Raw genomic sequence first — 27,842 nt, 5'->3', positions numbered from 1 at the left:
TTCAGAGGTTCAGAGCCTTGCTGTGATTCATGTTTGAAATGTTCCCTGAAGGATAGCATTCATTTTTGAAATTGGTTTTGCTTTTTGTTTTTTTAAAGGAAAAATAATCTAAATGTTGTGTTTTTGAGGTTCCACTTGGATTTTTCTTTAAAATTACCCTTTTAAGAGGAGAGTTTGCCACCAGCGCTCAGCTAGCCTGCTTTCTATCCTTGTTTCTCAAATCATACGTTTTGTGGGGATTATTCATGATTTTTACGGCGTCCTCAGGACTGATCCTTGTACTCCGTTGTCTGCAGAAAAACCCACCACATTTGCAGACCCGTGTTTTTAGGTGAGGTTTGGCTTTGTTCACACGGCGCCGCGGGGTGAATGTGGATCTTCCGTACCTGGGTATGTTGCGAGAGTGTCTGAGAGCAGAGCAGATGGAGAATGTTGAAGACAAAACATTTTGGGCAGAGTTGCAAGAGCATCCAGGAGAGGTGTTCATAGCCAATGACAGGCTGTCGGAGACGCCTCACCACTCAGATCCGAACTCCTGCTTTGAAGCAGCGGCTGAAGAGGTGCCTCCGCTCGTCTGTGGCTTTAAATTCTGGGCCGTGGGCCTGGCTGTATTCCTGGGCTTGCTGTCAGCTGGTTTAGCGGCCCATGGCCCCGAGGAAGTTCGCAGTGCTGTCACTTCCACCAGCGGGACTTCCAGAGAAGTTCAAACTTCATGTTTATGATTCTTTCCACCTGTGGCCCTGTCCTGTGGTCATTTCTCACTTAGATCTCCTTTGAATAAGTGGGTCATGGGGGCGTTCTGACATTATTTTGTGAAGATGAGGTTTGCTAAGCCACTGGCTGCCCCCTGCAGGTGGCCTGCCGCCCTGCTGCCCCCTCCCCAACCCAGACCTCCCCTCCTGCTCCAGCACACGGGGGCCTGCTCCGGTTCTTGTTCCTGGGCCCTCGCGGAGGGGCCTCCTGAGCCTCTTCTCCTCCAGACCTGCCGTCCAGAAGGAAGGAGAGGCCAGTACCAGTTCTAGATCTAAAGTACTGTGAGATCAAGGTGCTCCTTTGGTAGCTTCAGACTGAGTGTGTTCAGGGCCTGGGAAGATTCCGGATGGTGGTGGTTCACTGATGGTTCAGCTCTGACCTTTCGTTCCCTCCTTGCCTCCGTTAGACATGGTCAGCTAGTTAGTCTGCGTGAGACGGGAGGTGAAGGTCCCAGTCATTGGGAGAATAGCACCTTGGAAAATCTGGGTGTCCTCAGTTCCCAGGTGTGATGACCCTCGGGCAGGTGATTTTTATCAGATGCCCATTTCCTTAACTCCAACAATGGTCTTGGCTTTAGAATGTTCTGTCCCCTAAAGAGCCTGAGGGTTCTTAGCTACGGCCATCAGAATCCACGCAAGGTGAAGCAGAAAGGAATTTAGTGAAGGATCTCTGGGAGGACTTGGAGCCAGGCTCTGAAGTTGTGAAGCCACCAACGGTGGCTGAACAACTGGGACATTGGGAAGCACCTTCCAGTGCCACCCTCAAGAGATGCCCCTGCCATGCAGCTCCCTGGGGGGGGGGGTTGGCGTTGCTGGATCGGGCAGGTGCATCTACCTGGAGGAGTGTAGGCCACATGCTGGCCCCTGAGCTGCAAGAGTCCGACTCACAGTTGCTGAATTTTCTCCCTTGGAAAGGTAGCACCCGTAGTATAGGAAGTTGCCAAGATGCACAGAAGGTGTTGAACAGGTTACGGGGACCACAGGTGGCAGATGTCTGCTGCATCCTTTCCCTGTGGGAGCATCTGAATGGGAGCCTTCTTAGAGTGTCAGCATGTAGACCTGTGACGGGCCTGTGGCTTTCATCGCTGCCACCCCATAGCTGCACACGCTGTCATCTGTTCTCTTTGAGGTGGGTTTTTTTTCCCCTTCCTTTTGGTTCTTTCCTGTCCCTTTGCATTCTTGCCACGCCTCGTGCAGGCCTTCCTCTTTCAGCACAGCAGCCTTCTGGTGGACCTCCCTTCCTTCCCATCGTCAGGTAGAGCCTTCCCGGGAGCCCCTGAGCTGTGCTGTGCCCCACAGCTTTCGTGGGGTTGCGACCCAATCCAGGGCTCCGTGGTCCGAGTCCACCGTGGCCTCCACGTGGAGCTTCGGGACCTGTGAGAGCTTCTTCATCAGCTATGTCGGCCCAAGCAGGACGAGGGATGGAGTAGAAGGAAACAGCCCCACCTCACATCCTTGGACTTTGACATTATGAAATGCCAGTTGTCAAGGCGGTCCCGGCACCACGGGCATGTGCCTTCAGCCAGCGTGGGAGCTCTGTGTAGTGGTGTTTGCCCTGGGACTGTTTTTTTGAGGTATGCGTCACGGGTATCATACTGCTGGATACTAAAGAGCAGAAGAAAAGTTAGTCCTGGACCGACGGCTTGCTCCCATGGTGATGCTGCTGGTTTTAATTTATGTTAGGAGTGGGGAAGAGATGACCCAGTGTCTTACCGAATAAAAGAAATCTCTAAGTAGCCTTGAAATCAATCCGTTTATTGAAGGAAAATCTCCTTGCCAAGAAAGAAATTTTAGCAGTGGGCTTTATCTGTGTCCTAAACTGGGAAGGAGTGGAAGAAATAGGATGGGAGCCCTTTGCTGTACTCGCTCTGTCAGGACCAGGTATTTCTGGATCACGAGGCCACACTCGGTGTGGTTGGAATGCTCAGAACCGAGAACCGGCTTCTCTCCGTGAGCACACGAGCTGTCGCCTGCATTGCATTTCCTCTCACGATCCCAGCGCGCTCGTTGCCTTGGATACTAGTCTAAGCTTCAGCTGGCCCAATGAGCTGTTTTCTCTTTCTTCAGAATGTAATAAAAATCACACACACACACACACACACACACACACACACACGTATGCACGCAGGACAGAGATCCTTGACTATTGTAATGAAGTCATTCTGATGGTTTTCCCCCTGCTTCTAGAAATACTTGTTTACGGAGAATTTGAAAATACACAGAAGGGCCAGGTACAAAGAAAAAAAGGGGAATCATCCACACTTTCCACTCCTCCGTGATTGAAACCACTTGTGACATCTCGTTTTTTGTTCTGCGTCCTTTGCATGTGTGTATATACACATTTGGAATAATAATGATGTGGGTATGGTTTTGCACCTTCCTCTTTTCACTCAAATTATGTTTGGGTGCCTCCTGTGCCACTTTGCAGTCCTTGAAAATACATCTTTTTAAACAGCTTTATTGAGATATAATTCACATACTACAAAGTTTACCCATTTACTAGTAGAGCCCACCAACAGATTTGTGCAACCTGAAAATATGTTTTTTTAAAAAGATTTATCTATTTATTTTTAGAGAGGGGAGGGGCAGAGGAAGACAAAATCTCAAGCAGGGCCCTGCTGAGCTTGGAGCCCAGTGTGGGGCTCAGTCTCAGAACCCCAATATCATGACCTGAGCCAAAACCAGGAATTGGATGCTTAACCAACTGAGCCAGGCAGGTGCCCCTGAAAATACGTTTTTAAAGGCACCGTAATGTTCCATCATGTAGGAGATAGTATCATTTAGCATATGCCGTTGAATTCTGCCCTTTAAGCCTGACCCATAGGCTTCAGTAGCATTTAAGTTTAGCATATTTAGACTTTATGTCGTTGAATTATTTAAAGTTAATTTGTAAGCATCTGTATCTTCATGGTCTCCCTCTGTGACAGAGTATTTTTATTTTCACTTTTGAGATAAAGAGACTGGGTAGTTACTTGGATTTTCTTTTCAAACTTTCACCCCATACGGTGTTATAAGAAAAGGTGTCCCTCCCCCAGCTCACTAGTGCGAGAAGGCGGCCTTTCAGAGTGGGGTGGGGCGGGTCTCTGGCAGATCCCCGCGCAGATGTCCGGGTTGGCCAAGGAGGCACCAGCGACACTGGTTGCCTCACGAAGGAATCACAGAAAGATTCGGTATAGAGCTCCTTCAGGAAGGGATTTCTTTGGTTTGTTTAAAGCAGTTATGATCTCTATAATAAACCTATTTTGTGTGCAGCTCTTTAATTTGATTTTTAGAGACCTGAATTTTTTAAGGGCCTTTTACATGGGAAGTAAGCGTGCCCCCAGGGTCCTGGGTGGTTTGGAGGGAATGGGAGAGGTGAGAAAGGAGCGCTGTGGCGCATATGGTTGAGAGGAGGGCCGTGAATGCGGCTTTCTGGTTGTCCATGTTGAAAAGTTACCCGTTGTCTCTTCCCTTTTCATTAGCCTGCCTTACAGGAGTGGAGGCAGATTTTAAACGCAAGGAACTATAGAGAGAATTTAGCCTCAAAAAAGAGAGCTGGAACCTAAATTAGGCTTCTGGCTAAAGGTAGGGAATGGACTTACAAATTCAGGAACCTCGCTGGCTCCAGTTCCCGCTGAATGAACAAAGGAGTATGCAGATGGGGGAGCGCCAGGTCCCCGAGGCGGCTGGTGATGGGGATCTTGTGTTGTGCTGCAGGTCTGGGCTGCAGAAATTCCATTTGATGTGCTTCTTGCGAGGCTTACTGTTCGCTTCTTTCTGGCAGTCTTTGGGATGGGAGTTAGGAGGCAAACCTGTTTTTCCTTTTTTTCAACTTGACGCCCCCCGCCCCATGGTGTATCTGCTCTGTTTGCTATATGTTCTAGTTTCTGACTTCCTTTATAAATTATGCATCTGTGTAGCTTCCACTCCGCTCAAAGTTTTTGCTTGATGCTCTGAATCTTAACGAGCGCTGCTGGGAATTGGGTGGCTCTGCCTCAGACAGGCCGGGGATAGTGGATGCGGTGGCAGCCCCCAGCCTTGCTTCCTGTTTCTCTTCTATTAACACCTGCTTGTGAGTCAGGCTCACAGTGTGGGAAGCAGAAAGCCGTGATCGAGCTGTTTAACATATATGTGCTTTCTTCATTCTGCATACAGCTTGGATGTCGTTGTGTGTAAGCTTTGAATTTATTATATTCAGGGTTGAGTGTGCCGCTTGATCAACTGTGTCTTTTAAAATATATATGGTTTATCAAATCAGTTAAGTAGGAGGAAGCAAATAAAGGAATCCCTTGTGATTTTGTTTCGAATTCTTTGGTGGCAGGTATTAATGTGTTTTTAATCAGTGGGGTGACATGCGCTTGGGGAGACGGGGGCTTTTGAGTCTGGTGGTGATCAGGTCTGCAGGCGCTCGTCTGCAGTTCTGAACCCAGTGAGCTCTGGACACTGGAAAGGTCTTCTTCACCTCTCGTCTTGTGGCAAAGTGGATATGACCTGGTTACTAGTATTTATCCCACGGAGAGTGGACATTTGTGCATTTCACTGTGGACATTTAATGGTTTTGAATACTGAACATTGTTGCAGACAGACCCTTTTGCGTGTATTCTATGAGATATGAGTTATGTACCATATTATTGTTTTGTAAATCTGAAAAACTTTGAATTTCAAAACAAACCCAGTGCCAGAGGACTGTATGACAGGACACTAGCCAGGCTTTTTAGGAATGGCAGTCCCCACTACCTGGCTGTCCCCAGTCTCTCCTATCTCCCATCCAAAGCGTGGTTGGGCCCAGAATCGTAGGGCAGCATGCTCCGTGCCTGTAGGGGTGCTTCTGGTACGGCTGGAGAGCCGCGGCCTGGAGCCAGAACTCAAGGATTGAAGAAGTCCTCGGGCCCTGAGAGGTCGTCCCTACCTGCCTCTCACTTTCAGGGTTAGGGCGTTGTTCGGGAGCCGTTGGAACTAACGACATGACTAAGGTCACATTTTCAATGACCACTTAATGTTTCATAGCTTCTTAAGATGATACTCCTTTCAAGTTCAGAATTAACCTCTGGGGATATAGCTGTCATCTTCAATTATATTGCACTGAAGAAGAAATGTTTTCAAGTCCAAAATGGTTATTTTATATACTATTACGCATTTTTCAGCACATTAAATTTCATAGCCCTTATATTCTCTTAATGCTCTGTGTTATTAAAAAACATTAATCTGGAATTTTTGGAATGAGAAATGAAAATAAAATACCAAAAAGGCACTTTAGGGTATAGCTAAGAATTTAAAACTTACCATGTTTGGAATCAGGCCAACACTGCTAAAAATTTGCAAGGGAACACAAGACACATTTGATTGGCTTAAGGATACTCACTGGTAATGTCTTTTGCCCACTAGTGGAATTAAATTGGTTAGGCCGAATATGTTTTTCTAATCCATGTGTCAATATATTCTTGAGACCTCTTTTGTTTTCTTAAAAATGCATAAATCAGGATGTAGGCTCAGGTGTGTATTGTATGAGCAAGGACGAATCAGATTATCTCCTTCCGTGTCTTCACCGATGGAGTGGAGCGAATTTCACACTGTCTGAGAGCCATGCTGTCCTGTTGCTCACCTGTAAAGCGACCACGGGAAATTTAATCACTAACGAAGCCTGTGCTCGGTGACAGGCATGGGGACATGGGGCCCATTAACGTCCTGTGGGACTAAAAGGTGATCGTTGGGCTTCCATTAGTATTTCTAAGCCCTTAGAGAGCTTCCAACATACTAATTTTGTAATTAAATCAGAATTTATTTGAGAATTGTGTGTTTAAGCTTATTAAGTGCGGTTGTAGAGGTTGAGGGAATGTGATGTGTCTGGAGTGTCAGCTGAGGAGGACAAGGTGGGACTGTGACCGGGACTGGTGGGTGCTGTGCCAAGCCCTGCCTCATCCTGCACCACCTCCCTGACCCCAGGGAGGTCTGGAGGAGAAAGCAGCTATGCCAAAATGCAGGTGGGGACACGAGCACCCGGTTCAGCGCCCTTTAGGAAAGGATTAGAATGGCTGGAGAGCTCAGGTTGCTTGGCCCTCTGCCTGTTAGGGGGTAAGCGAGAGTAATTGGCGGGGGCTGTTGCACCGAAATGGTCAGAAGTGACTGAGCAGGAGGCCTGCCCCGAGTCCCCGAGGCACGAGGGGGAGCGTGGGGGCTCACTGAGCACGTGTTCCCCTAAGAGGGGCTCTCCCCCGTCCTTCCCAGGGCTCCGGGCCGGCTGTGGGGGTGGCTGCCAGGCCCACTGCTCAGAGGTGCCGACGCGGACCTGTGGCCCAGTGCGGTTGGTGTCCCTTAACGCAGCCCGCTGAGTGTCGCTCGCTCGGCTGGGCTTTGTGAAGGAACCTGACAGTTCAGGAGCCTGTTCCCTTCACAGATCGAGGACAGAGTAAGGCTACGGAGACCCGTTAAGCTTCGGGGGGGCAGACCGTGTTTTTGAAAATTCGACCTGATCTGTAGAGAGAGAGATGGGTTTCTCCGGGTGGGCTGCCCTTCCCGCGGGCCCCGGGGTGACTGAGTGAAGCCACTTGGAGCTCGCTCCAGGGTGTGGGTGACCGCCTCTCGAGACCTTTCAGTTTCAGAGCATAGGAGAAACCCCTTGCTTTAAAGACGGTGTGGGGCAGCTGCGAGTATGACTTACCACGGCCGTAGGAAGGCCACAGAGATGTTTCCATGGAACTTGTAGTTTGAAGCAGCTAATCCTCAGGAAGATAATGGATCAACTGTACGGGATTATTGATTCTGATCACTTAAATATTGGAAAATGACGAAGAAAAGCAATAACCATTGCTGTGCTCTGATGGATTTTCTGCCCTTTCTCCTGAAAATAAAGGGACCATTTGTGTGTATGGTTCATAAGAAGAAGATTCTGGCACGTGTCCATAGGAAGACACTGTTCTTCTTTTCGGTATGTCTCTGGTGGTAGGCCTATGGCTCCTTTAGAAAGCGATTTCTCATTAATAAATATATATATTTTTAAGACTAAATACAGTCCCCCCCACACACACACTTTAAATTCTGTTTTGAACACAGGACTCTTTTCTTGATGCGATAAAGATTATACAGGTTTCCCCGCTCTCCAAAAACAGTGCACTGCAATGAAACCTTTCCTGAGTTGAAGTGGCGTAAAGCAGAGAAACCAATAATTCATGTGGGAAACAATTTTTGAGATCCCAAAAATGACCTCTCAGGCTCTACTGAGACCTTAGGGACACATCTTGCTAACAGATGCACACGGTAAGCGGAGACAAAGACCAGATGCTCTCTGACACGGCCCAGAGCCTGGACGGGAGATGCCGCGTGCGGCCCTGGGGCAGGTGCACGCCTCCTCGCGGCGGCTGCAAACCAACCCCGCACGCCTTTCTGCTTCTTGCCTTTTCTCATAAAAGCAAAAATCCTCCTTGGATTCCGGTTACCGGGACAGGTGCATCAGTACTTGCATGAGGAGGTCTCGTCGCCACGGCGAAACGTGCTAACACGGGCTTCGGGAAGGTGGGTGATACGTGCGTCTCCTGTCACCGCCCGCGTTCTTCACGAGGAAGCACTCACGACGTCTCATTAAAGCCGGTGCGAAGATCGCCACTGCCATGTTCTGTAGGCATTAGCAATGCTATTTTGGAAGTTGTGGGCAGGGCCTAGACCTGAGACAGGAAGAGAGGAATGAGCCGTTGGAAAGCGCGAGACAGACTCGTTATTTGTAGCGGTGTCTCTGTCAGCTTACAGGCCCTGTGGAGGGTCACCAAGAAGCAATTACGTTTAATGAGGAATTTAATAAAGTGACTGGTGGAGGTGTCAGCGGCTCTCCTAAGAAACCACGTGAATAGAATACATGCATAGAAGCACACTTCCCCCAGATAGCCGTGTCGTGTCTAGGAATAATCCTAAAAGAAACGTGACGGACTTCTTGGTGAGGAAAACTAAGAAAACAGTACTGACAAAAATTAAAAGAAGATTTGAATAAATGGAGAAACATATGTGTTCCTGTATAGAAAAATTGACTATTAGGAGGTTGTCACTTCTTGCCAAAATCATTTTATATATTTAATACAATTTTTGGGTATTTTTGAATCAATTTGTATTCATTTAACATTATAAGAATTTAAGTGTCATTCTGTCAAGAGAATATAATGGCGTGCTTAAATATTCCCTCATTCACTTAAAATTTAGGTTATTTCTACTTGTTCTTCAAGAAATGGTGTGAAGAAAATCTTTACACGCACAGACTTCCTCTTTATTATAATTTTCGGTATTTTTCTCTGACAGATTCTCATATGTGGAATTCTCGGATCAAAGAAGACAATTTAAAATACTCAATGTTATCAATATGCAGCTTAATGCAACTTTAGTGAAAGTCTCTATGGGATTAAAAAATTGAATAACAGATTAATTTGGGAAAAAGAGAGGTGAATATAAATACAGCTAAGTAAAAGTTTTAAAAAGATCGTGAGGAAGGAAACCTTCCCTGCCAAGCACTGTGAAATGTTGTAAAGATAAGTGACTTAAATCAGTGTGGTACCCGTAGACTTCTTGGTCGATGGGATGATGGGATAAATTCAGTTAGCCTGAAGTAGAATTTGGTCTATCTGGAAATTTATATATGCTGTAGGAGTCCTACAAACCTGTGAGTCTGGGGATTATTTAACAGGGCGAATTGGTGTGATTGGCTGATGTTTTGAGATAGAAATTATTCCTCATGTTGTGTCATATACCACAGTGACATCCAGATGGCTTGAGGGTTACATGTAAAACACATCAAAACACCAGAAGCAATCCACGTGGGCCCTCGCTGAGCCCGTGTTTCTGGCTTGAGCAGCTGGGTAGGGAGGGCTGACGTTCCGCATACTGGGCTGCTGGAGAAGGAACAGGTGTGCAGAAAGCTGCATCAGATGACAAAACCAAGGCTTTGTATGTCAAGAAGCAGGAAATGAATCAGATGGCAAATGCCAGACTGAGGGAATATTCGCAACAAATAATGTGGATGCAGTCTTTAATATGTAAAGAGTACATGAAATCAATTGGAAATAGTCACTGATGCCAGTGTGGTAGTATGAACATGAGTAGGAAATCCACAAAACATAAAAGTCATCAATAGTAAATACACAGTTGAAAAAATACTCCATGTTACTATTACCAAAAGAATGCTGACGGAATCACTATGACAGTTTTTCTCTTATCAAATCATTAATGATTTTAGGTAATGAGAGTAGTGTAACCTGGTCAGAGTATAAGTTTGTGCAAAGTTTTTGCAGAGGATTTTGGCAGAATGTAGCAAGTGCCTTCATATTTTCTCGTCAAGTAGTTCAGTTTCTGGACACAGAAATGTCGTATGGAAGCCTGTGGAGGCCTCCCCTGCCACGGACCTCTTCCCATCTGCCCGTGTTACTCCAAAACCCCTCCAGGAAGGAAGTTACTTGTGCAGGACCTTGGGGGTGGCACAGGACGGCTGGAGAGGCCAGTGGTGGGGACAGGGTTTCATAGGTTCTGGGGGCATCTCTGAGCCTGGAATAGTGTGTCAGTGGGATGCATATTGAAATACTTGTTTCTATTGTGTTTCCAGATGAAGACGGTCAGTGTTGCCTTAGTTTTGTGCCTGAATGTTGGCGTGGACCCTCCAGATGTGGTGAAGACCACCCCCTGTGCACGTCTGGAGTGCTGGATCGGTAAGTGCGGCCCCTCCCTCTTCATGGCTTGTGGCGAGAGTCCAAGTAGGGGCTCTGGGCTGGGTCGGGTTCGCCCCCCACTAACTGAGTCCGCTGGGGGCCGGCACTGGTTTGCGTGAATCTGAGAGTTTATTTCTTTTTGGACTTCTAGAACCTTTAAGGTATGATTTGTTCTGTACAGAGTGTTTCAAGGAAAATTAGTAAGTAACGATTATGGGATTAGAGCGTTTTCTCCTTTACATTTGCATGTAATAGTAGCTATGTACACTTTAAAAAAATGGAGCAGCTGTTTCCTGTGTGCACCGCGAGGAGTCCCGGTTCTCCCCAGGACGGCCTGCCCAGTGCCTCGCGGCCGGTGTTGGGGGTGGTGAGCACTAGGCTGTTGCCATTTAGCGGGATGTTTCTTAGTCTGCTGAGAGATTTTTCTTCAAGAGTCAGTGCTGGATCTTACAAAATGCTTTCTTAACATATATGACATAATCACCTGACTTTCCTTTTTAGCTTGTTGATGTGGTGAATTACACTGATTGAATTTTGGTTGTTAAGCCAACCTTGAATGCCTGGAATAAACCCCATTTGTGTTATGTTTTTTTATACATTGCTGGATTCAGTGGCTAATATTTTTTTAAGGAATTTTTTTTCAGTGTGTTTATGAGTGATACTAGTTTGTGGTTTTCTTTTCTTGCAATGTTTTTGTTTGGTTTTGGTAGCAAGATAATGCTGCCCTCATTTAAATGGATTGAGAAATAGTCCCATCGTTTGTTTCATGGAAGAGTTTGTGGTGAATTGGGGATTATTTTGTCTCTAAACTTCGGTGTAATTGAACAGTGAGTGTGGGTTTTTCTTTTTTCTGTTGTGGGTTGTTTAGCTTTCTCTTTTTGGTAAGATTGGGGCCGCAGCACCCCCCACGCCCTCCAGCTTTCTCCATCTCTCAGCAAAAGCAGGAATTTCCTTCATCTACTTTAAATAACAGAAATTGCAGATGACAGATTTCCTCTGCTATTTGAAGGCCGGCTTTGTGCGGCTCTGTTAGAGCCTGTTTTTGCTAACTGAAAGACCCCCCCAGGGTTTTTGCTGGCAGGAAGCAGTGATTGGGTTCCCAGAGGTGTCCAGGAATGCTCTACTTTTGGTTGGGGGCGGGGGGTGGGGAGCGGAAGCCTAGATTGTAGTCTGAATTGGAAACAGTATTGTTTTCCCCACTTTGCTTGCCTGTCTCACTGTCTCCGGGGTCTTAGGGTGACCGTCTCTGTCTCACAGTGTCCCCGCCTGCAGCCCCCACGCCCAGTGACAGAGTAGCTGCTCCTGTGGCTGATTTCCCTAGAGGCCTTCTTGGCTTTCTGCCACGTCCCCGGCGTCCGTGCCGGTGAAATTGACTTCGTATTAGCCACCAGTGACTGTTTCCACTTCATTTACCCCTCGTCAAAGCTGGATTTTACCAATTGTGTTCTATTTTCTCCCTCTTTAAGTACTCTTGTATTAGGTTTTTAGAACAACGTTTCTTAACCCGGATCCCAGGGTGTGCTTCCAGGGATGCGTGAACCCTCTGGGATCGTGTGGGTGGTGGTGTCTGAGTGTGGAATTGCATCTTCCAGGTGAGGATTCTTGGCTTCCATTAGATTCTCTGGGCGTTCATCCCCCCCCCCCAAGAAATCAAGAGCCCCCCTCACACCTCACACAGTCTCTTTGATGGGTGTATATGGGACGATGTCAGTGAAAATAAAAGAGATTCCTTACTTCCTTCTTGCCATGAAAAAAATCCAGGAAATGAATAGATTTTTTTATACCGTGTTTTTAAAATTTCTCTGCACTTTAGGAATGTAATCTACTCTGTACTAATTTAAGTGGATTTGGTTTCAAAAGGGCATATACCTTTTTCCAAGTTAAAGATTTTGTATTTAGCCTTCATTTCAAAAGTGATTGGAGCTGGCCCTTCTGATGGTGATTTTAACAGTATGGAATAAGAGAAAGAAGAATCCTGGAGATTTGATTTGGCAAATTTGCAGTGGTATCTACCAGTGCATGTTTTAAATTTTATTTTGAAAAAACAAATTCCAAAGCTGCAAGCACAGAGCTAAGGATCTTTTTCCTGCTCTGTACGAGAGTAAGCTCCGGCCACGCTGCTTCACCTCCTGTCAGTTATTGCGATTCCTGCAGAAGCCCCGGCCACGCTGCTCCACCTCCTGTCAGTTATCGCGATTCCTGCAGAAGCCCCGGCCACGCTGCTCCACCTCCTGTCAGTTATCGCGATTCCTGCAGGCTTGATCCCAGCGTGGCCGTCACCGCGAGGGTGACTGTCACCGCACTGGGGGGCCCTCACCGCGAGGGGTGGCCGTGGGTGCATTCAGGCGCGCCACCTGTCCCAGGATGCTGTCTGTGGCACAGGGACCTGGCTCAGCATCGTGCGTTGCCCTGGCTTTAGTCCCATCCAAACCGGACCAAGTCCTCAGTCTTTCCTTGACCCCATGACCCTGACACCCAGAGGATCACAGGCTGCGTTTGGTAGAACGCCCCTCTGTTCCTTAGGATTAGCAGGAGTGTCCCAGAAGAGATCTGGCCTCCTCCCGTGGCGCGTGTGTCAGGTGGCAAATGGGTAGACTTATCCCGTTACTGGTTATGCAACTAACTTGCTTACCGCTTGATGAAGCAGGTGCTGCCGGAACTCCACGCTCCGAACGCCCCCTTCCCCTCTAAGTAATGACGAGTTTTGGGAAGAGGTGCGTAGCTGTGCGAATATTCCTCATCAGACTTTGAATGTATTCGGTGTGAAATCACGGTTTCCTTTTTCATTCAGTGGGTTACAGTCCAGTGTCACCGCTGCTTGTCATGATGTTCCCGGTTAGCCAGCCAGCCCTGTTCCCACTGGCTTGTGTGGCCCTTGTCTCGTGTTGTTGTTCCCTGAGTAGTCCTTACTTCCAGCTTGTGCTTTCTGCCCCGTCCTGGCACGGACCACACCTCCCAGGAGCCCAGTTCCCGTCAGCGGCATCCAGATTTAGAAGCTGGGATCTGGGTGCTGATGTTCTCATGGGAACCAGTGTCTCGTTGCTCCCTCTCTCCTTCATGCGTGCGTGTGCACACGTGTCTCTCTGTGTATACACGTTCACATCTGTATTTCTGTACTGTCGGTAAAGGTTAAGAACCGCTTCCTTTCCAGTCCAACAGGACTTTCCCATATTTGTAACTCCCTCCTTTGACAGCCTTGATATGGTTACTTGGTATCGTTTATGCTGTGTGAGACAGCTTCTCATCCCTGCTGTCTGTATCCTCAGACTCCTGTATCCTGCCGTTTCCCCTGCAGGTGTGTGTCCTGCTCCCCGCCGGGTCCCCAGCCCCTCCACCGAGATGCCTCTTCCCTTCCCGTGGAAAAGCTCCGAGCCCCTGATGGCACTGGGTGGCTCCCGGGAGCCACCCCTCAGCCGGGAGCGGCGGCCCGCCTCGCCCGGCCTCACCCGGTGGCTCTAGGCTTGCTCAGGAAGAGGTCTAGCATTTCAGCAAGTGCTGTAGGCATGATGATAGCGGCTGCTGGGACTGAGAGTTGGGACCCAGTCGTGGAGATGGTGGGGTGGTTTTGCGGGAGGCCAGTGCTCCTGGGTGTTGGGAGCAGAGCAACTTGTAGCTTCCAGGGGACAGCTAGAACGGCCTAGGTGATCGGAGAAGGGGGTTGGGGAGGTCACCAGCCCAGAACGAGCAGTGACCAGAGAAAGAGGAGCAGAGCCCACGCCCTGGGTGTGTGGGGACGAGTGGTGATGCGAGCTTTCAGGCGGTGAAAGCTGTGGAGCGGCTTGGCTGGCAGGACAAGGACACCCCGACCCGAGGTGGGTTGCTTCTGCCTTTTTCAGGATGTGAATGTCCGAGTGTGTCATGGCTGGGGAAGAAGTCGCAAGGAAGACCCCCTGCAGGGGCCGTGCAGCTGTGGCTGAAGGGCGCTCCTGTTCAGAAGGCAGCCAGTGTCCACGTTGTGTCCCCTCTCTGGCTTTGCGCTCCGTCACCAGAAACCCGAAGGTTTTGCGTTCATAAGACCCTGGCTTTATTCCTCCCAGCCGTTCACGTCAGCAAGCTGCTTCATGGTTTGGGGCCTTAGTTTCCTCATCTGTGCAGTGGAGCAGCGATGGCACTTACCTCCTGGCTGGGGAGAGGGTTCACTGGGAGGGTGGACACGGCTCAGTGCAGAGACCCTGTGGCCGACCCCGGGCCCCTCCCCCTGCCTGACACCCCACCCGCTGCAGGGCTGAGTGGGAACCGCAGGTGCTCCCTGCGTCTGCTTCTCCTCTGCCCCGTGTCCTCTCTCAGGAGCGAGGAGAGCGGGGCCTGCGTCGTGCACCCGTCACAGCGCGTGCCAGTCTAGCGGGGCAGCTGCTCTGTCGGCTGGAGGTCTCTGGCGGATGTCTGAGAGGAGAGTGCTAGATGTTTCTCATCCCAAGTAGACATTACCTGTGTCAGGTGACAACCGAGTCTCCTGTGCTTTACCCAAGGCCTGTGAGTGTGGGGGTCTCTGTGCCAGGGGTGGGGTGGGTTGCACGTTGATGGCTTTTTGGCTGCAGACACACACATCAGAGCAGCAGAGACGGTCCGTGCTAGTTGAAACCGCTCTGACCTCAGGGATGAGGGGTGCAGGTGGCTTGACAAATGGGCAGACTCTTATTTTTCAGTCTATTTTTGTGTCCCTGGGTGGGCACTGCCAGCACACACAGGAGAGACTCCGAGAATGGATCTGTCCGTGTTCGGGAAGTGGCCCTTTAGGTTTTCTGATGGTGACAGGAATCGTTGTTGCCCGAACAAGCAAGGAGAAGGTTCACCGTGCCGCTCACAAGTGCACAGCCTCACCCGCGGCCCCCATTGCACCCCTGGCGCAGGGAAGGCTCTGGTGCACGGGCGCTTGCAGCACGCTGGCTATCAACACCCCTTTCCCCGCCCCTGCCCCTCCACTCTGCCACGTAATAAGATGCTGTTTTATTTCATGGAAGTGACACTCAGCTCTTCTCAGACAAGCAGGGGAGAGGCTGTTTTGTTTTACGGCCCGGCATTAAATGCTACAGCGTAATGCTGAAAACACCGGTGCTGAAGAACCGCGAGTGCCCATACGTCTCGGAGAAGTAGCTGTGTCTGAGAGCAGCAGTAGATGGGCTGAGTGCTGAACGGGAGGAGGTCTGATTTAGCTGAGAGATTTTTTATGTGCTCATTAATGGTAGCCATGTATCATCAGAGGTGAGAAGGCTGGAGGTTTGCCAGGTGCTGGGAAATGCTGGAATCCTAAGGAAATGTTAGGGAGACACCTAGCTGTGTTTTCCTCTTACTCCTCAGAGGAAAGCCTCCCCGCCCCCCCCCCCCCCCCCCCGCAACGTGGGCACTGCGGGACGCAGCGCAGATGAACTGCAGACAGAGTGACCGTCTTCGCACGTCCTGGAGTTGATGGAGCCCTGCCCCAGGCCTTGTCCCTCGATGGTTACAGCAAACTCGGGGTTGACCCATCAGTCAGGGTGGTCCACAGATGTCTGTGAGGGGGAAACTTCCGTGTAAGTACACAAGAAAGGAGCCTGACTGTGACAGGAGCAGCCTCAGAAAATGCTGTGGGTGGGCGACTCACAGCAGGCCGTGTGGAGAGAGGGGGCTTTGCAGGGGAGGTGAGAGCCAAGGCCCCGAGGAGGAGAAGGGGCCCAGCTGTGGGGGCAGAGCCCTTGGAGCACAGGCCAGGCCCCCGGGCGTCGGGTGGCGGGGGTACCCCCTGCCGTGAGCCTAGTGCATCGCCGGGCCTGCGGTCCGGACTGTTTTCTCTGTCCGGTTGCACTGGCCTCTCCTAGTAGTATCTGTCTGTCCCCCGAAGGAGGCTTATGTAAGCGCTCGGAGCCTCCCCTGCCCCTGTATGCAGAGTGCCTTGTGTGAGCGGCGGGGTCCCAGCCATCCCCTCAGCTCTGTGGAAGATTCTCCCAGCTCCGAGTGCGTGGTGGGAGACGACACAGGAACACCAGCTATTTTGTGGCTGTGCAGGGGAGGGGGAGGGCGAGGCTGAATGGTTAGGACTGGGCTGCAGTGTAGACAAGGCTTCTGTCGGATGATGGCTCCTGTCCTGGGACCCACAGGCACTGGGAGGGCCGTGACCGGCCATGAGCCAGAGCCTCGCTGCCATGGGGGTACCACCAGGGGCTCCCCGCTCTGCCCTCGCCTCAGTGGGAAGAAGTGCCTCCCACTGTGTACGCCTCTAATGGTAAAATACGTGTGGGGATTGTGGCTGGTACAGTACAGAGCCATTACAAACCACTTCTGATTTCAAAGTGGCCCTTTGCCATGATTATTTTCTCAATCAAAATTAGCTGCTCAAGGTTACACAGCTAATTAGTGGCAGAGTCCTTGAATGCCATACAGAGAAATTTGTACTTGATCCAGTAGGCAGTACTCAGTCAGTAAGTCAATTAACAGATACCTATGAAATGTCCGCATTATTAATACAAGCTACAAAGAGGAACAGACGTTCTTTGAGCAGTGAGCTCTGCCCATTTTTTAATTTTTGTTTTTTTTTAAATGTTTTATTTATTCATTTCAGAGACAGAGAGAGCACGAGCAGGGGGAGGGGCAGAGGCAGAGAGACAGACTCTGGAGGAGCAGGGAGGCCGACGCGGGGCTCCATCCAGGATCCTGGGAGCAGGACCTGAGCCAAAGTCAGACCGACTGAGCCACCAGGCACCCTTTGTTCTGAAGGGTAGCATACATACGGAAAGGTGTGCGGACCCCAGTGTGGAGTTTGACAGCTCTTCCCAGACTGACCCATTGTAGGTCAAGAAGCAGCCTCAGCAGCCCCCCAGTCCAGCCCCGTCTCTTGCCATCTCACAGCCCGCCCTGCCCCTGGCCTGCACCCTGACAGCATAAGTTAGTCTTGCTCATTTTCACGTTATGCAAGTGGTGGCATAATGCAGGCTTTTCCGGGGAGGAGTGACCTCACGGAATTGTTTTAAAAACATTCACCTGTGCTCGTCTTCAGGCTGGTGGAGAGGACACCAGGTCAGCAGAGCCCTTCTCAGAATCTTCCGGAACCTAGCTAGGAGGAGGGAGAGTGTCCTCGGTGCTGGCACCAGGTGCTGTGGTAGTGACCAGCACAGTAGTAGTTGATGGTGGCCCACGGGCTCTTCTGAAGGAAGAGTGGAGAGAACGCGGAGGTCTTTCAGGTTGGCTGACTGCCAGTGCCATTGCCAGCCTCTGTGACCTTGACCGAGTCATCTGACCACTTGGGACTTGAGCTTCTCTCCTGTGCCGTGCGTGGGGTAGGCTGGCTGCAGTTCCCGTCAACGTGAAGTTCTGTGCGCCAGGAGATACAGGGGGCTTATGCTGAAAAGCTTGCAGGAAGATTGATGCAAAGCTAAAATTTTACACAAATGCCGTTTACTGTCTCCTCTTCCTTCCACCCACCTGCCCACCCACTTCATTCCTTCGGTAGAAACGCATGAGGGCGTTAGAGGAGAAATGTCTAATTCAGACGGCACTCCGGTCTCAGACCTGCGTTCCGGCCACCTGACCCTCATCAGATGGATCAGACCGTCAGCACCGCCCACCAGGAACTTGGCTTTGTTGATTTCACGGCTTAGCTCATTGTAGTGAGTGTGGTAGTAAATGTGCCGTTTCCCTTGTCCTGGTTTTCCCCTCTTCCTGCTCCCTCTCCTCTCTCCCTGCCCCACTCTTAGTCATACCCTTGGGAGGAAACCGTGCAGTTAATTGGCCACGGGGGTTCCCAGTGGATGGGATGTGACAGCCCCACTCGGTTGATCTCTGCCTGATGAGTGGCCAGTGGCTGCCCCTGATCCCCCGGTGGGAGGGCAGGGATTTTGATCCAGATCAGGGAAGGAAGATGGGTGCTGCTATCAGGCGGCCATGACTAGTGAGGGACTGCTGGACTGGCGGCAGATTGCCCAGGGAGTCGTGGCAGGGGCCCTCCCGCTCTGGCAGATATTCCGCATGCTCTCTTTGGGGACATGGGAGAGGATGGTGTGGGGCTGGAGGGCCTGGGCTTTCCAAGGGGAGAAGTCCAAGGAGGAGGGCTGGCTCTGGTGCTCCCCCCCACTCAGGGACTGGTGGGACTCCCTCCCTCCCTGTGTTGTGGTTCTTCCGAGGGCACACCTAGGAGCTGCTGCCGATCAGTGTGGTTCCTGGACAGGCCTTTTATCTTTTTACAGAAGAAACCATTTCCATTCTCTTAAGCGTAGATTCTAGCCATAGGCACTGACCGCGTGGGGGCCGCACGCAGGTGTGGATAAACGCACAGCAGCTCTTGCACTGGCTCTTCCAGGCTCGAGTACAAGGCATGGCTGCTAGAATGGTTTCTGTTTGTTGATGCGGTTTTCTGCTTCCCTTTGCTTTGTTTATGTTCTTCGGTGGCCCTGAATTTTTATTTTTCAGATTCTGATTTATTTGTATCTCTTGCCAGGCTTGTGATTAGATTACAGCGGAGTTGATTGAGGTCATTATAATTCTTTTGAGACCTTAGCACTCGGTTCCTACCAGAATAGAGAGAGATGAAGATGAACATCTAATTTCTTTAGTTACGTACAGATTGAAACAAATTTACCATACTTCTTCCAGATAAGTTAATTACAGCCCAATTTTCATTAGGTTTCCCTCAGCCAGAGGTGCTCATTAGCTGACTGGGCTCTTCTGAAGTTAGTGAATTGGACTCTCCAGGGTAGGGCCTGGCATCTGTATCGTGAAAAGTCCCCCATGACTTTGGTGCACTGGTGATAAAGGTCCTTTCCAATTCTAAAACCCTGTTACTTAATTTTGTAATTCTTTTTTAAAAAAATCAAAGTAATATGTGCATATAGCTTGAAAATCCCACAGTACTTAAGAGCATAAGAGAAAGCTGTGTCTTTTCTCTGCCCTTCCCAGAGGGGGTATCTGATTGGTTCCTTTCTTGTCTGTGTATGTGAGTTTTCCCCCATAATTACACATTTGCCAGTTACTTTTATTTGTTAACTTTTTTGTGAACTTATGAGTTCATTTTCTTACCTGTATTCCAGTACACCTGTCAAGTGCTATCAGTAGTTATTCCAGGGCTCAAATTATCTATTTGTTCTTAAAAAAACACCCCCCTAGCTCCTGTTGGGCTGGCTTCGTCTCTGGATATGGTTCACGGATGTCTTGTGGTTTCTCCGTCTCTTTCTTTTCCTGGGTCCTTCATTGTCTTCCTTTGTGCTTTATTTCTGAAGAACAGGAACACGGGACAGATTTTGTGAGTGTTTGCCTGTTTGAAAAGACCTCTATTTTAAAACCCTCAGACTTGAGTATCAGGTTGCTGTTATTTTCATGGACCATTTGAAGGCACTGCTCTATTCTATCCAGCTTTCAGGATTGTTGGGAAATCCAGAGACTCTCTCATTCCTGATCCTTTGTGAACTGATTTTTCTCTAAGGACTTTTTTTTTTTTTTTTTTGGTCTTTTGTTTTTAGCAATTTGATTATGATGTGTCTGGATATAGATTTTCTTGGGTTAATCCTGGTCGTGGTTCAGTGACCTTCTCGAATCTATAAGTTTACGTCTTTTGCCAAATTTGGGAAGTTGTCAAGCATTATATCTTCAACTGCTTTTGAGCTCTGCACCTACTTTTCTCATCGTGAGACTCCGATGACATGAACGTTATTGTGCCCTGGTCCCTTGAAGTTGTTTTCTTGGGAGCCATTCCACTTCTGCAGAGAGTGGTTGTACATTGTCGCCACAGTGGGATCGGCCCTGGGGTGTCTGGGGAGCAGGGGGAGAAGGGCGGAGATTAGCTGATATCCTTACCTGTGTGGAAGGCAGTATTTGAGAGGGATACTTTGGGGAAGTTGGGGCAGAATTAGTGTTAGCACGTCGAAAACAAGGGCCATGAAAACAGTTCCGGGAAGGTGTTTTGGCGCTCTGGCTCAGCACTGACACAGTCTTACGGATGGATGCTGCCTTTGGACACACATCCGTAAGATCGCGTGATGAAGGGGGCTGCCGAGTGGCGGGTCCTGGTCGCAGGGAGGAAGGGCTTCTCTTGGTGGATGAGTCCTGAGCCGAACTAGCTGCTCTTCTCATGGCACATCTTTTTTGCCTGGAGGAGCAGCTGATGGGCCTTGGGCATTTGGCAGGCATTTTCTGGAAAATGAACAAAGCGAGCTGGCACTTTAAGGAAAACAGCTGGAAGTGTTTGTTGCCCGTGATGAAATTAGAGATATTGGAGAACAAGATCCAGAAGATCCACGTAGCTCAGTGAACCAGTATTTTACAGATGACCCGTGCTGATGACACAGAGTCATCCGCGGGGAGAGGATCTGTTCAAAGTGCGTGCTAGACCAGTGGGTTTTAATGCCCTGGAGTACGGGTTCATTGCTGTGGTTTCAGGCTCTACGTTCCAGACAGTCTTCAAGAAGCTACCACGTGTCGGGTTTGGGTGTGGCATCGAAGAAGATAGCATGACTGTCTCAGAAGGCAGTTTAAAGTGGCCTCTCCTTTCCAGTGATGTCTGTGTGTGAGGTGGGATTTTCCTCCTCTGTGTCGGCGGGAACCATGTTTTGTAATGGATGAATGTAGACACAGATGTGTTAAACCAGGTATTAAAGAAATTTGCAAAAAAAGTAGAACAGTACTAACTCAATTTTTTTGTCTAATTTTTCATAATAAGTATTTATGTTCAAATGTAATGGGTTTGTCATTACTTTTAAGTGAATGAATAAAGAAATATTTTTTAAATTTCTCATCTTGAGTTTGAATACAGCAAATACCAATAGATACAACCACTTAAAAGTTGTTCGGGGTTCTTCATATTTTTAAAGAGTGCAGAGATGTGTTGAGGCCAAGTAAGTTTGAGAAATTGCTGGTTAGAGTTACTTGCCCTAGAAGCCACTCCCGAAATGAGTGGGTAAGCCACAAACACACGGGAAGAGCCAGCACAGACAGAAGTTACTTAGGACGCGTCGCCTTGGTCCTTCCGTCTTCCTCCTGGTTCTTTGCATGACGGAAGCACTGTGCGGCCCTCACTGTGGCCTTCTTTGCACAGAGGCCCCTGCCAGGCCCGTGGCCCACCGCACACAGCCTGCAAGGAACACAGGAATGAAGCAGGACAAGTGCCGGGCGACCACGGGGCTGAGTGACGAGCACGGGCAGGAGAGGAAACTTCATGGGGCCAGCGAGTCTGACCAAACCACTTTTTTCTAGAAAGGTGAACAGGTGTGGCATTTTGTCCTGTTTGGGGGCATAGCAGTTCCCTACATCTGGTTAAACACGGAGAACCCCTAGTTGTGGGTCCAGGGTGACTCTGAAGTGAGTGATGGAAGAGGAAACTGTGAGGGACAGGCTCAGCAGTGGAGGAAATGAAAGGGTAACGAACTTTCTGCTTTTTATTGCTTCTTCAGATCCTCTGTCGATGGGGCCTCAGAAAGCTCTGGAAACCATCGGTGCGAATTTGCAGAAGCAATACGAGAACTGGCAGCCGAGGGTAAGTGCTCTTTATTTGCTTTTCTCTTTCTTTCTTACAGGGAAGCTTCAATTCCTTGGTTTCAAACAGCCTTTGAGTCCAAGCGGAGGTTTTTGTGGACCGTCAGCCCACGTCCCTCGGTGGCTGGACGCTCTTCCCTGCACCCTCCCTGCTGGCTCGGTGGACATGTCCTTTTTTGTGTGTGAAGGCGGCCAGGCTCTGGGCTGGACGGTCTCTTACTCATTTGGCCTGAGTTTCCCCCCACAGTCTTTCGACACTGAAAGCATTTCTCATGTTACTCTTAAATCATGGTTTTTCTTTTGCACAGGAAATATATTTTCAGTAACTTTCCTGCAATCTCAACTAGTTAGAGCTATTTCTCCGTCTTCAGTTTTCAAACAGTTGAGAAGAAAGCACTCAGCGTTGAAAGGATGGCGCCCAGGACGCGCTTTGTCTTTGATGCAAAGCTCAGGTTCTTCTTAGGGGCCGGCCGCCAGTTGCGGTGCCTTTTGCTGCTTGTATCTTCTAGGTTCATGGTTAGAGAACAGTGGTGTGGACTGTGGTAACTGTGTCAGACTGTCTTTTAAGATCTTACGTTCTCTCGTGAACCACCCGAAGACCCATTCCCTTCAGCCTTGCTCCTTAGCCTGTTTGAAGATGTCATAATTGTAGTGGAAGATTAGAAATTTGGGGTGTTTATGGAGGTGCTTTTCCGTTCCGCATTGTGTGGTGGGCAGGCTCTGGAATTCTCTACAGGGTGCGACCTCACAGCAGGCAGGTGGCGGTGGCCTCGCGGCCCCTGAGAGCCTTTGTGGTCTTCGCCCTTCCTGTTGAGATTCTGCCTCGTGGGACCAAGTGGCTCAGGGCCCCCAGTGAGCCCTGCCTGCTTGGGATTTCACCTGTGGACTGTTTATCCTCCTGATCTGGAATTAGGGATTCTCGTACTTATTTATATTCTAAGAGAACAGTCAGAAATGAATCTGTTGGTGCCTGGAACTGTGCCCGCGGGTCATTTCTGCTGCTGCCCACAGTCGTGGGATGACTGAGTGGTGGGGACCATGTCCCTCCCCCGTGTCTTAGGGGCAGCAGAGTCTAACTTGTGGGTCAGTAACCGGACCCCATTCTTCAGAAGGCAGTTTCTTGGTGGTGATTTTGATCCATGCCTGAGGGCTTTGCTTTTTCCTCCGTGAGGTTTGTTACCTGTTGATGGTTATATAAACGCTCAGGAGCCTTTCTCGCGAGGGGACAGTGCCTTTGGGGCTAGGGTGAGGAACCGAGAGATATTTCCATGGTGTATCCCTTTAAAGACAGTTGAGGGGGCGCCTGGGTGGCACAGCGGTTAAGCGTCTGCCTTCGGCTCAGGGCGTGATCCCGGCGTTATGGGATCGAGCCCCACATCAGGCTCCTCCGCTGGGAGCCTGCTTCTTCCTCTCCCACTCCCCCTGCTTGTGTTCCCTCTCTCGCTGGCTGTCTCTATCTCTGTCAAATAAATAAATAAAATCTTTTTAAAAAAAAAAAAGACAGTTGAGATGGCTACTGTTGTCAGTAGAAACTCGCTTCTTTGAGGACTTTGAAGGGGGCACTCCAGGATCTTAGCGACACCCCCCAGGTGCTTATGGGCGTGTGCGGTGCAGACTGACTTTCAGTCCGCATGTGACAACACACACATCTACGACAGGTAACATCTCAGAAGACTTGACATCACTGGCATCTGGAAGGTGGAGAACCAGCAACATTCAAATTTAAAAGAACGCCTTTCTGACTTGCCTATGTCTGACCATCTCCTGGGTTTGACTTCATGCTTTGGCTTTTTGCTGGGTCCATTTATTTAAAAGAGGATGCAACCAGATAAATTCTGATTAACCGACTGTGTTCTTCACGGAGCAAGCTTTGCTGTTTTAATTACGTTCTTCCTTTGAAAGAAATATTACATGAGAAGATACGGTCTTTCAGAGTATGGGTTTAATATTTCAAGATATTGTATGTTTATTCCATTTGGTATGATTTGCAATTTTGGGGAGTGCTGAGAGTTGATTCACTGCTAGCTTTATTAGTTTAACTTGGTAGGCTTCAGCTGGTTCATGCTAGCCGGCAGTAAATGGAATCTTTGAAAGTAGGGTCTATTATTATTTTTAATCTGAATTTCTGTCGGGGCAGATCTCTCCCATGGCATCTGGAAGAGGCATTACCATGTAAGGCAGGCAGCATTTACATACAGGGACATGATCACAGATCCAAAAATGACAGTAGAATCAGGATGGAGTTGCGAAGTCACCTTCTCGGGATGGCTGGAGGGTGGCCGCGCGAGGCGAGCGCTAGCACAGGAGGGGCAGTCGTCCAGGTGGACATCGTTAGTCCGAGACACGTGCTGGGAGTCCGTGGGATTTCAGGAACGGATCTGCAAGGCAATGTTTTGAAGGAGAGATGCAGTTCAAGAGGCTGGTGCGGGTGTTTCTAGATTGTCGGGTGCTTAAGAAAAGGTGTGGGTGCACCGGTGTCGGTGGGGCCCCATTGGGGCTGGTTGGTAGGGAGGGATCGGGCCGTGCCAGCCGCATCCTAGAAAGGAGACGTTCACGCCGACGGAGTGGGCTCTTTCGCCTGCGTTCAGGAAGCGGAACCACAGCAACGAATACTTAGTATTTTCTGTTTTGAATGTCAAGACGGTTGCAGTCAGTTTTAAGTATGATAAAAAGGTTTAAAATTTTGCTGCTTCCTACTGTTAGCGGGATGCGCCTGTTCAGAATGGAGCCTAAGGTAAGGGAGTGCCGGGAGGGCTCGCCGGCACGGTCGGGGCTGTGCCGTCTGCACGGTGACACTGCGTGCTCCGGGGCGGGTGGCGTGCTGCTCCGCTCTCTGGAGGCTCCTGCGGGTGACAGGGGAGGGAGGGAGGCCGGCCTCACGCTGCCTCCCAGAGTTGGCACAAAACATGCTCAGGTGTTTGTGTGCAAGGAGGCCTGGCCCTCACTGTAAATCAGGGTCCTTCGGAACATCGCGGAGCTAAACACACACCACTTCACTGCGTTCTGCAGGCCCTCGAGTGCTCTGCGTGATAGAGGCTGATGTGTCATCTGCAATGAAACAACGGGAGTGTTACTAAATTTCTAGACCTTTGAGGGAGACACCCCTAGACCTGGTCTCCTTTTCTTCCATGTCCTGTATTGTGAGCCTCAGAAAGCTGGTGCAGCTGGAAACAAGGTTGCATTCATTCGTGTTGGCATGCCTCTGCGTGGCTGTGGGTGGGACATGTGGGACCCTACTGCCCCAGTGCCACCCGGCGGGGGTGGGGGCAGAGAACCCGCCACGGGAAAACCTGCCCACCTCGTGCCTCAGAGTCGATGTCCTTCCTCTGCGTGGCTGTGGGTGGGACATGTGGGACCCTACTACCCCAGTGCCACCCGGCGGGGGTGGGGGCAGAGAACCCGCCACGGGAAAACCTGCCCACCTCGTGCCTCAGAGTCGATGTCCTGCCTCTGCGTGGCTGTGGGTGGGACATGTGGGACCCTACTGCCCCAGTGCCACCCGGCGGGGGTGGGGGCAGAGAACCCGCCATGGGAAAACCTGCCCACCTTGTGCCTCAGAGTCGATGTCCTTCCTCTGCGTGGCTGTGGGTGGGACATGTGGGACCCTACTGCCCCAGTGCCACCCGGCGGGGGTGGGGGCAGAGAACCCGCCACGGGAAAACCTGCCCACCTCGTGCCTCAGAGAGTCGATGTCCTTCCTCGTGTTCTGTCCGCCTTGCTTTTCTAGCTTTAACTGTGCAGGATTAAACGTTTTGATAAAGGTGATTTGGGGTCAAGAAGGAATTTAGAGAAGCCATGATGGTACATTTTTTTCCTGAGGCTGCCAGACTGTCAGGCCCAGATTTCCTTCCCAGGCCGATTGAACCCTTGTCTAAATAATTTATCAGTTTGCCACCAGTGAGATATTTCTTTTGATTAAATTTAAGGCTCTGCCTTCCTGCCTCGTAGGTACATAAATCTGTGCCCTGCAGGAGATTGAAGGAGGAATGCCGACTGTCGTTCCAGCTGGCGGTCCTGCAGGGAGACAGACCTCACTCCTGTTGCAGGCAGTCCCAGCTGGGCGTGGGGCTGGGCGACAGCAGCGGGGATTGCAGAGGGGAGAACGTGTGTTTCGGAGGCTTTCTCTCTAACAAGGCGGGGCTTCTGGCAGTTTAGTGCAGGGCGTAGGGGCCAGAGCCGAGGAGGGGCTGCAGACGAGGGTCTCGTCCTATCGCTCTTTCCCCAGAACGCTGCAGACCTGAAAGCAGATGGAGGCGGGAGTGTTTATAGGTCACTAAGGCAGCTGAAGGAGCTGAGGCTTCCACTGTGCGTGGCGTCTGAAGTGACCCCCGGCCCCTGACCGAGTGCATTTTGTCCCAGTAACATACCAGTTTGCGGATGTCTACGAAAGGGGACAGATGTGCCCCGTGGGGCCTCCCTGGAACGCACCTTGTGTGCTCTAGGAGCTCCTCCCCTGGGAGGCAGGTGTGTGGGCGTGGAGGCGGCGCAGGTGGGCTGTGGCCATGGGCCCCGCCGGGAGCGGGCATGCTGGGCAGTTCTGAGGACGGTGTGTGGATCCCGCAGTGCACCGTGCTCCCCTGGTCGGTCACAGCTCCTATGCGGTTGAGGAATGGAGGTCGGTCTGCCTGTTAGACAGACATGTGTTTACCGTGCTTCCCGCCCGGCAGAGCACACGCGGAGCTGGAAGTCTGGGGCAGAGCAGGGCTCCACCCCCTGGTCATCGGCCAAGTGGAAATAATTGTTGCATTTGAATTGGAGGGACAAAGACCTTTCCTTGGTTTTGATCACGGAGCTGCTTGTGTGCCTCGGAGAGTGTGCTCAAACAAAGAGCGCTGGTGACTGGACCAACCTCAGCACTTAGGTTGGGCTGTGGGCAGGATGTATTATCTCCTTGCCTCTTCCCTGGGATGGGGCTGACAGTGTGACCCTCATCTTGGGGGGAGAGCATCCGGTGGCCTGTTTCACGAGCTGCCAGACGTTCGGGCTGGGAGGTGCTAGAGGAGGGGCTCTCTGTCCAGCCAGGTTGCTGGGTCGGGCTGTGTAGCCCACTGCACTGCTGGGTGACTCGCCGCCCCGGCCTGCGGTCTCCTTCCTGGGGCTGGTCACAGTGCTTGGGACCCACGGGCTGTGGTGCCTCCCTCTTTGGGGGTGGGCGTAGGGGCAGAGCAGCATACGCCAACGCCGACAGCTGTCCCACCTGACTCCTTCGGTGTTCTGGAGTCAGCTTTATACCGGGATGCATAGAAGACCCGTAAGTGAGCGAGTTCCACCGTGTCTTGGGGTTTTCAGAGTTGGATGTAGATTATTGAGGGAGGAGCCAGCTTGGCCCCTGGTCTGTCCCCCCCCCCCCCAGTAGGTGCTCCGGACGGACGAGCAGAATAGGCCTGTTTGTTGTAGGGCTCCTGTTGGGACAGTCACACTGGGGCCTTAACCCCAAGCTGACATTGCGGCACAGCCAGTGAGAACGACCCTGAAGGGAGAGAGCTGTCGTCACCGACACGTCACACCACCATCCTGTCCTGCTGTCCCCCTCTTCTTCCTTCACCAGCCCAGCTTCCTATTCTGTGGGTCCTAACGTGGGCCTTCTGCGCCTCGCTTGTGTTTCTGTGACACATTGCAAATGAGGACGCACAACCAGAGGGGGAACTGGGGAGACAGCTCACACTTCTGTGGCTCCTGTCTGGTGTGAAGTGCTTTACAGCAGGTGTCCGTTAAATTTGCATGACAGTGTAGGCAAAGCCTTCCAGTCCTCTTGGGGTTAACTGTTGTTTTGACAGTGACTTAATTGCTTCCCCCAGAAAGCGGAGATTTGTACCTGGGACGTACACATCAGTTATGTTTTTGCTTCGGCCTTGAGCATGTCCCCGCATTCCCCCTTTACTCTGTTCTCTTTCACTGCTCGCTGACGGCTTCTGCACACACCATGTTCGGGGAGAATTCCGATCTGTGCTCCTGTGCAGCCCTGTCCCCCAAAAACCGGTTTCTACTCAGCTCTTCCTGC

At 50.5% G+C, this 27,842-nt stretch overlaps 1 protein-coding gene across 2 annotated transcripts in view; it reads left to right on the top strand.

Annotated features, from left to right (window-relative positions):
* RPTOR (regulatory associated protein of MTOR complex 1) overlaps window positions 1-27,842 on the top strand; it is a 317,986-nt gene that overhangs the window by 59,949 nt on the left and 230,195 nt on the right. For both annotated transcript variants that reach the window (XM_045813984.2, XM_045813983.2), the window contains exons 2-3: window positions 10,306-10,408; window positions 21,760-21,842. In XM_045813984.2, the coding sequence (XP_045669940.1) occupies window positions 10,306-10,408; window positions 21,760-21,842 (186 nt within the window). The remainder of the gene's footprint in view (window positions 1-10,305; window positions 10,409-21,759; window positions 21,843-27,842) is intronic.

The sequence above is a fragment of the Ursus americanus genome, chromosome 23 (assembly GCF_024610735.1).
Source record: "Ursus americanus isolate L20-20 chromosome 23, mUrsAme1.1.p, whole genome shotgun sequence".
NCBI classification, from domain to species: domain Eukaryota; kingdom Metazoa; phylum Chordata; class Mammalia; order Carnivora; family Ursidae; genus Ursus; species Ursus americanus.
The sequence above is the reverse complement of the archived record's forward strand: the minus strand, read 5'-3'. Positions and strand labels throughout refer to the sequence as shown.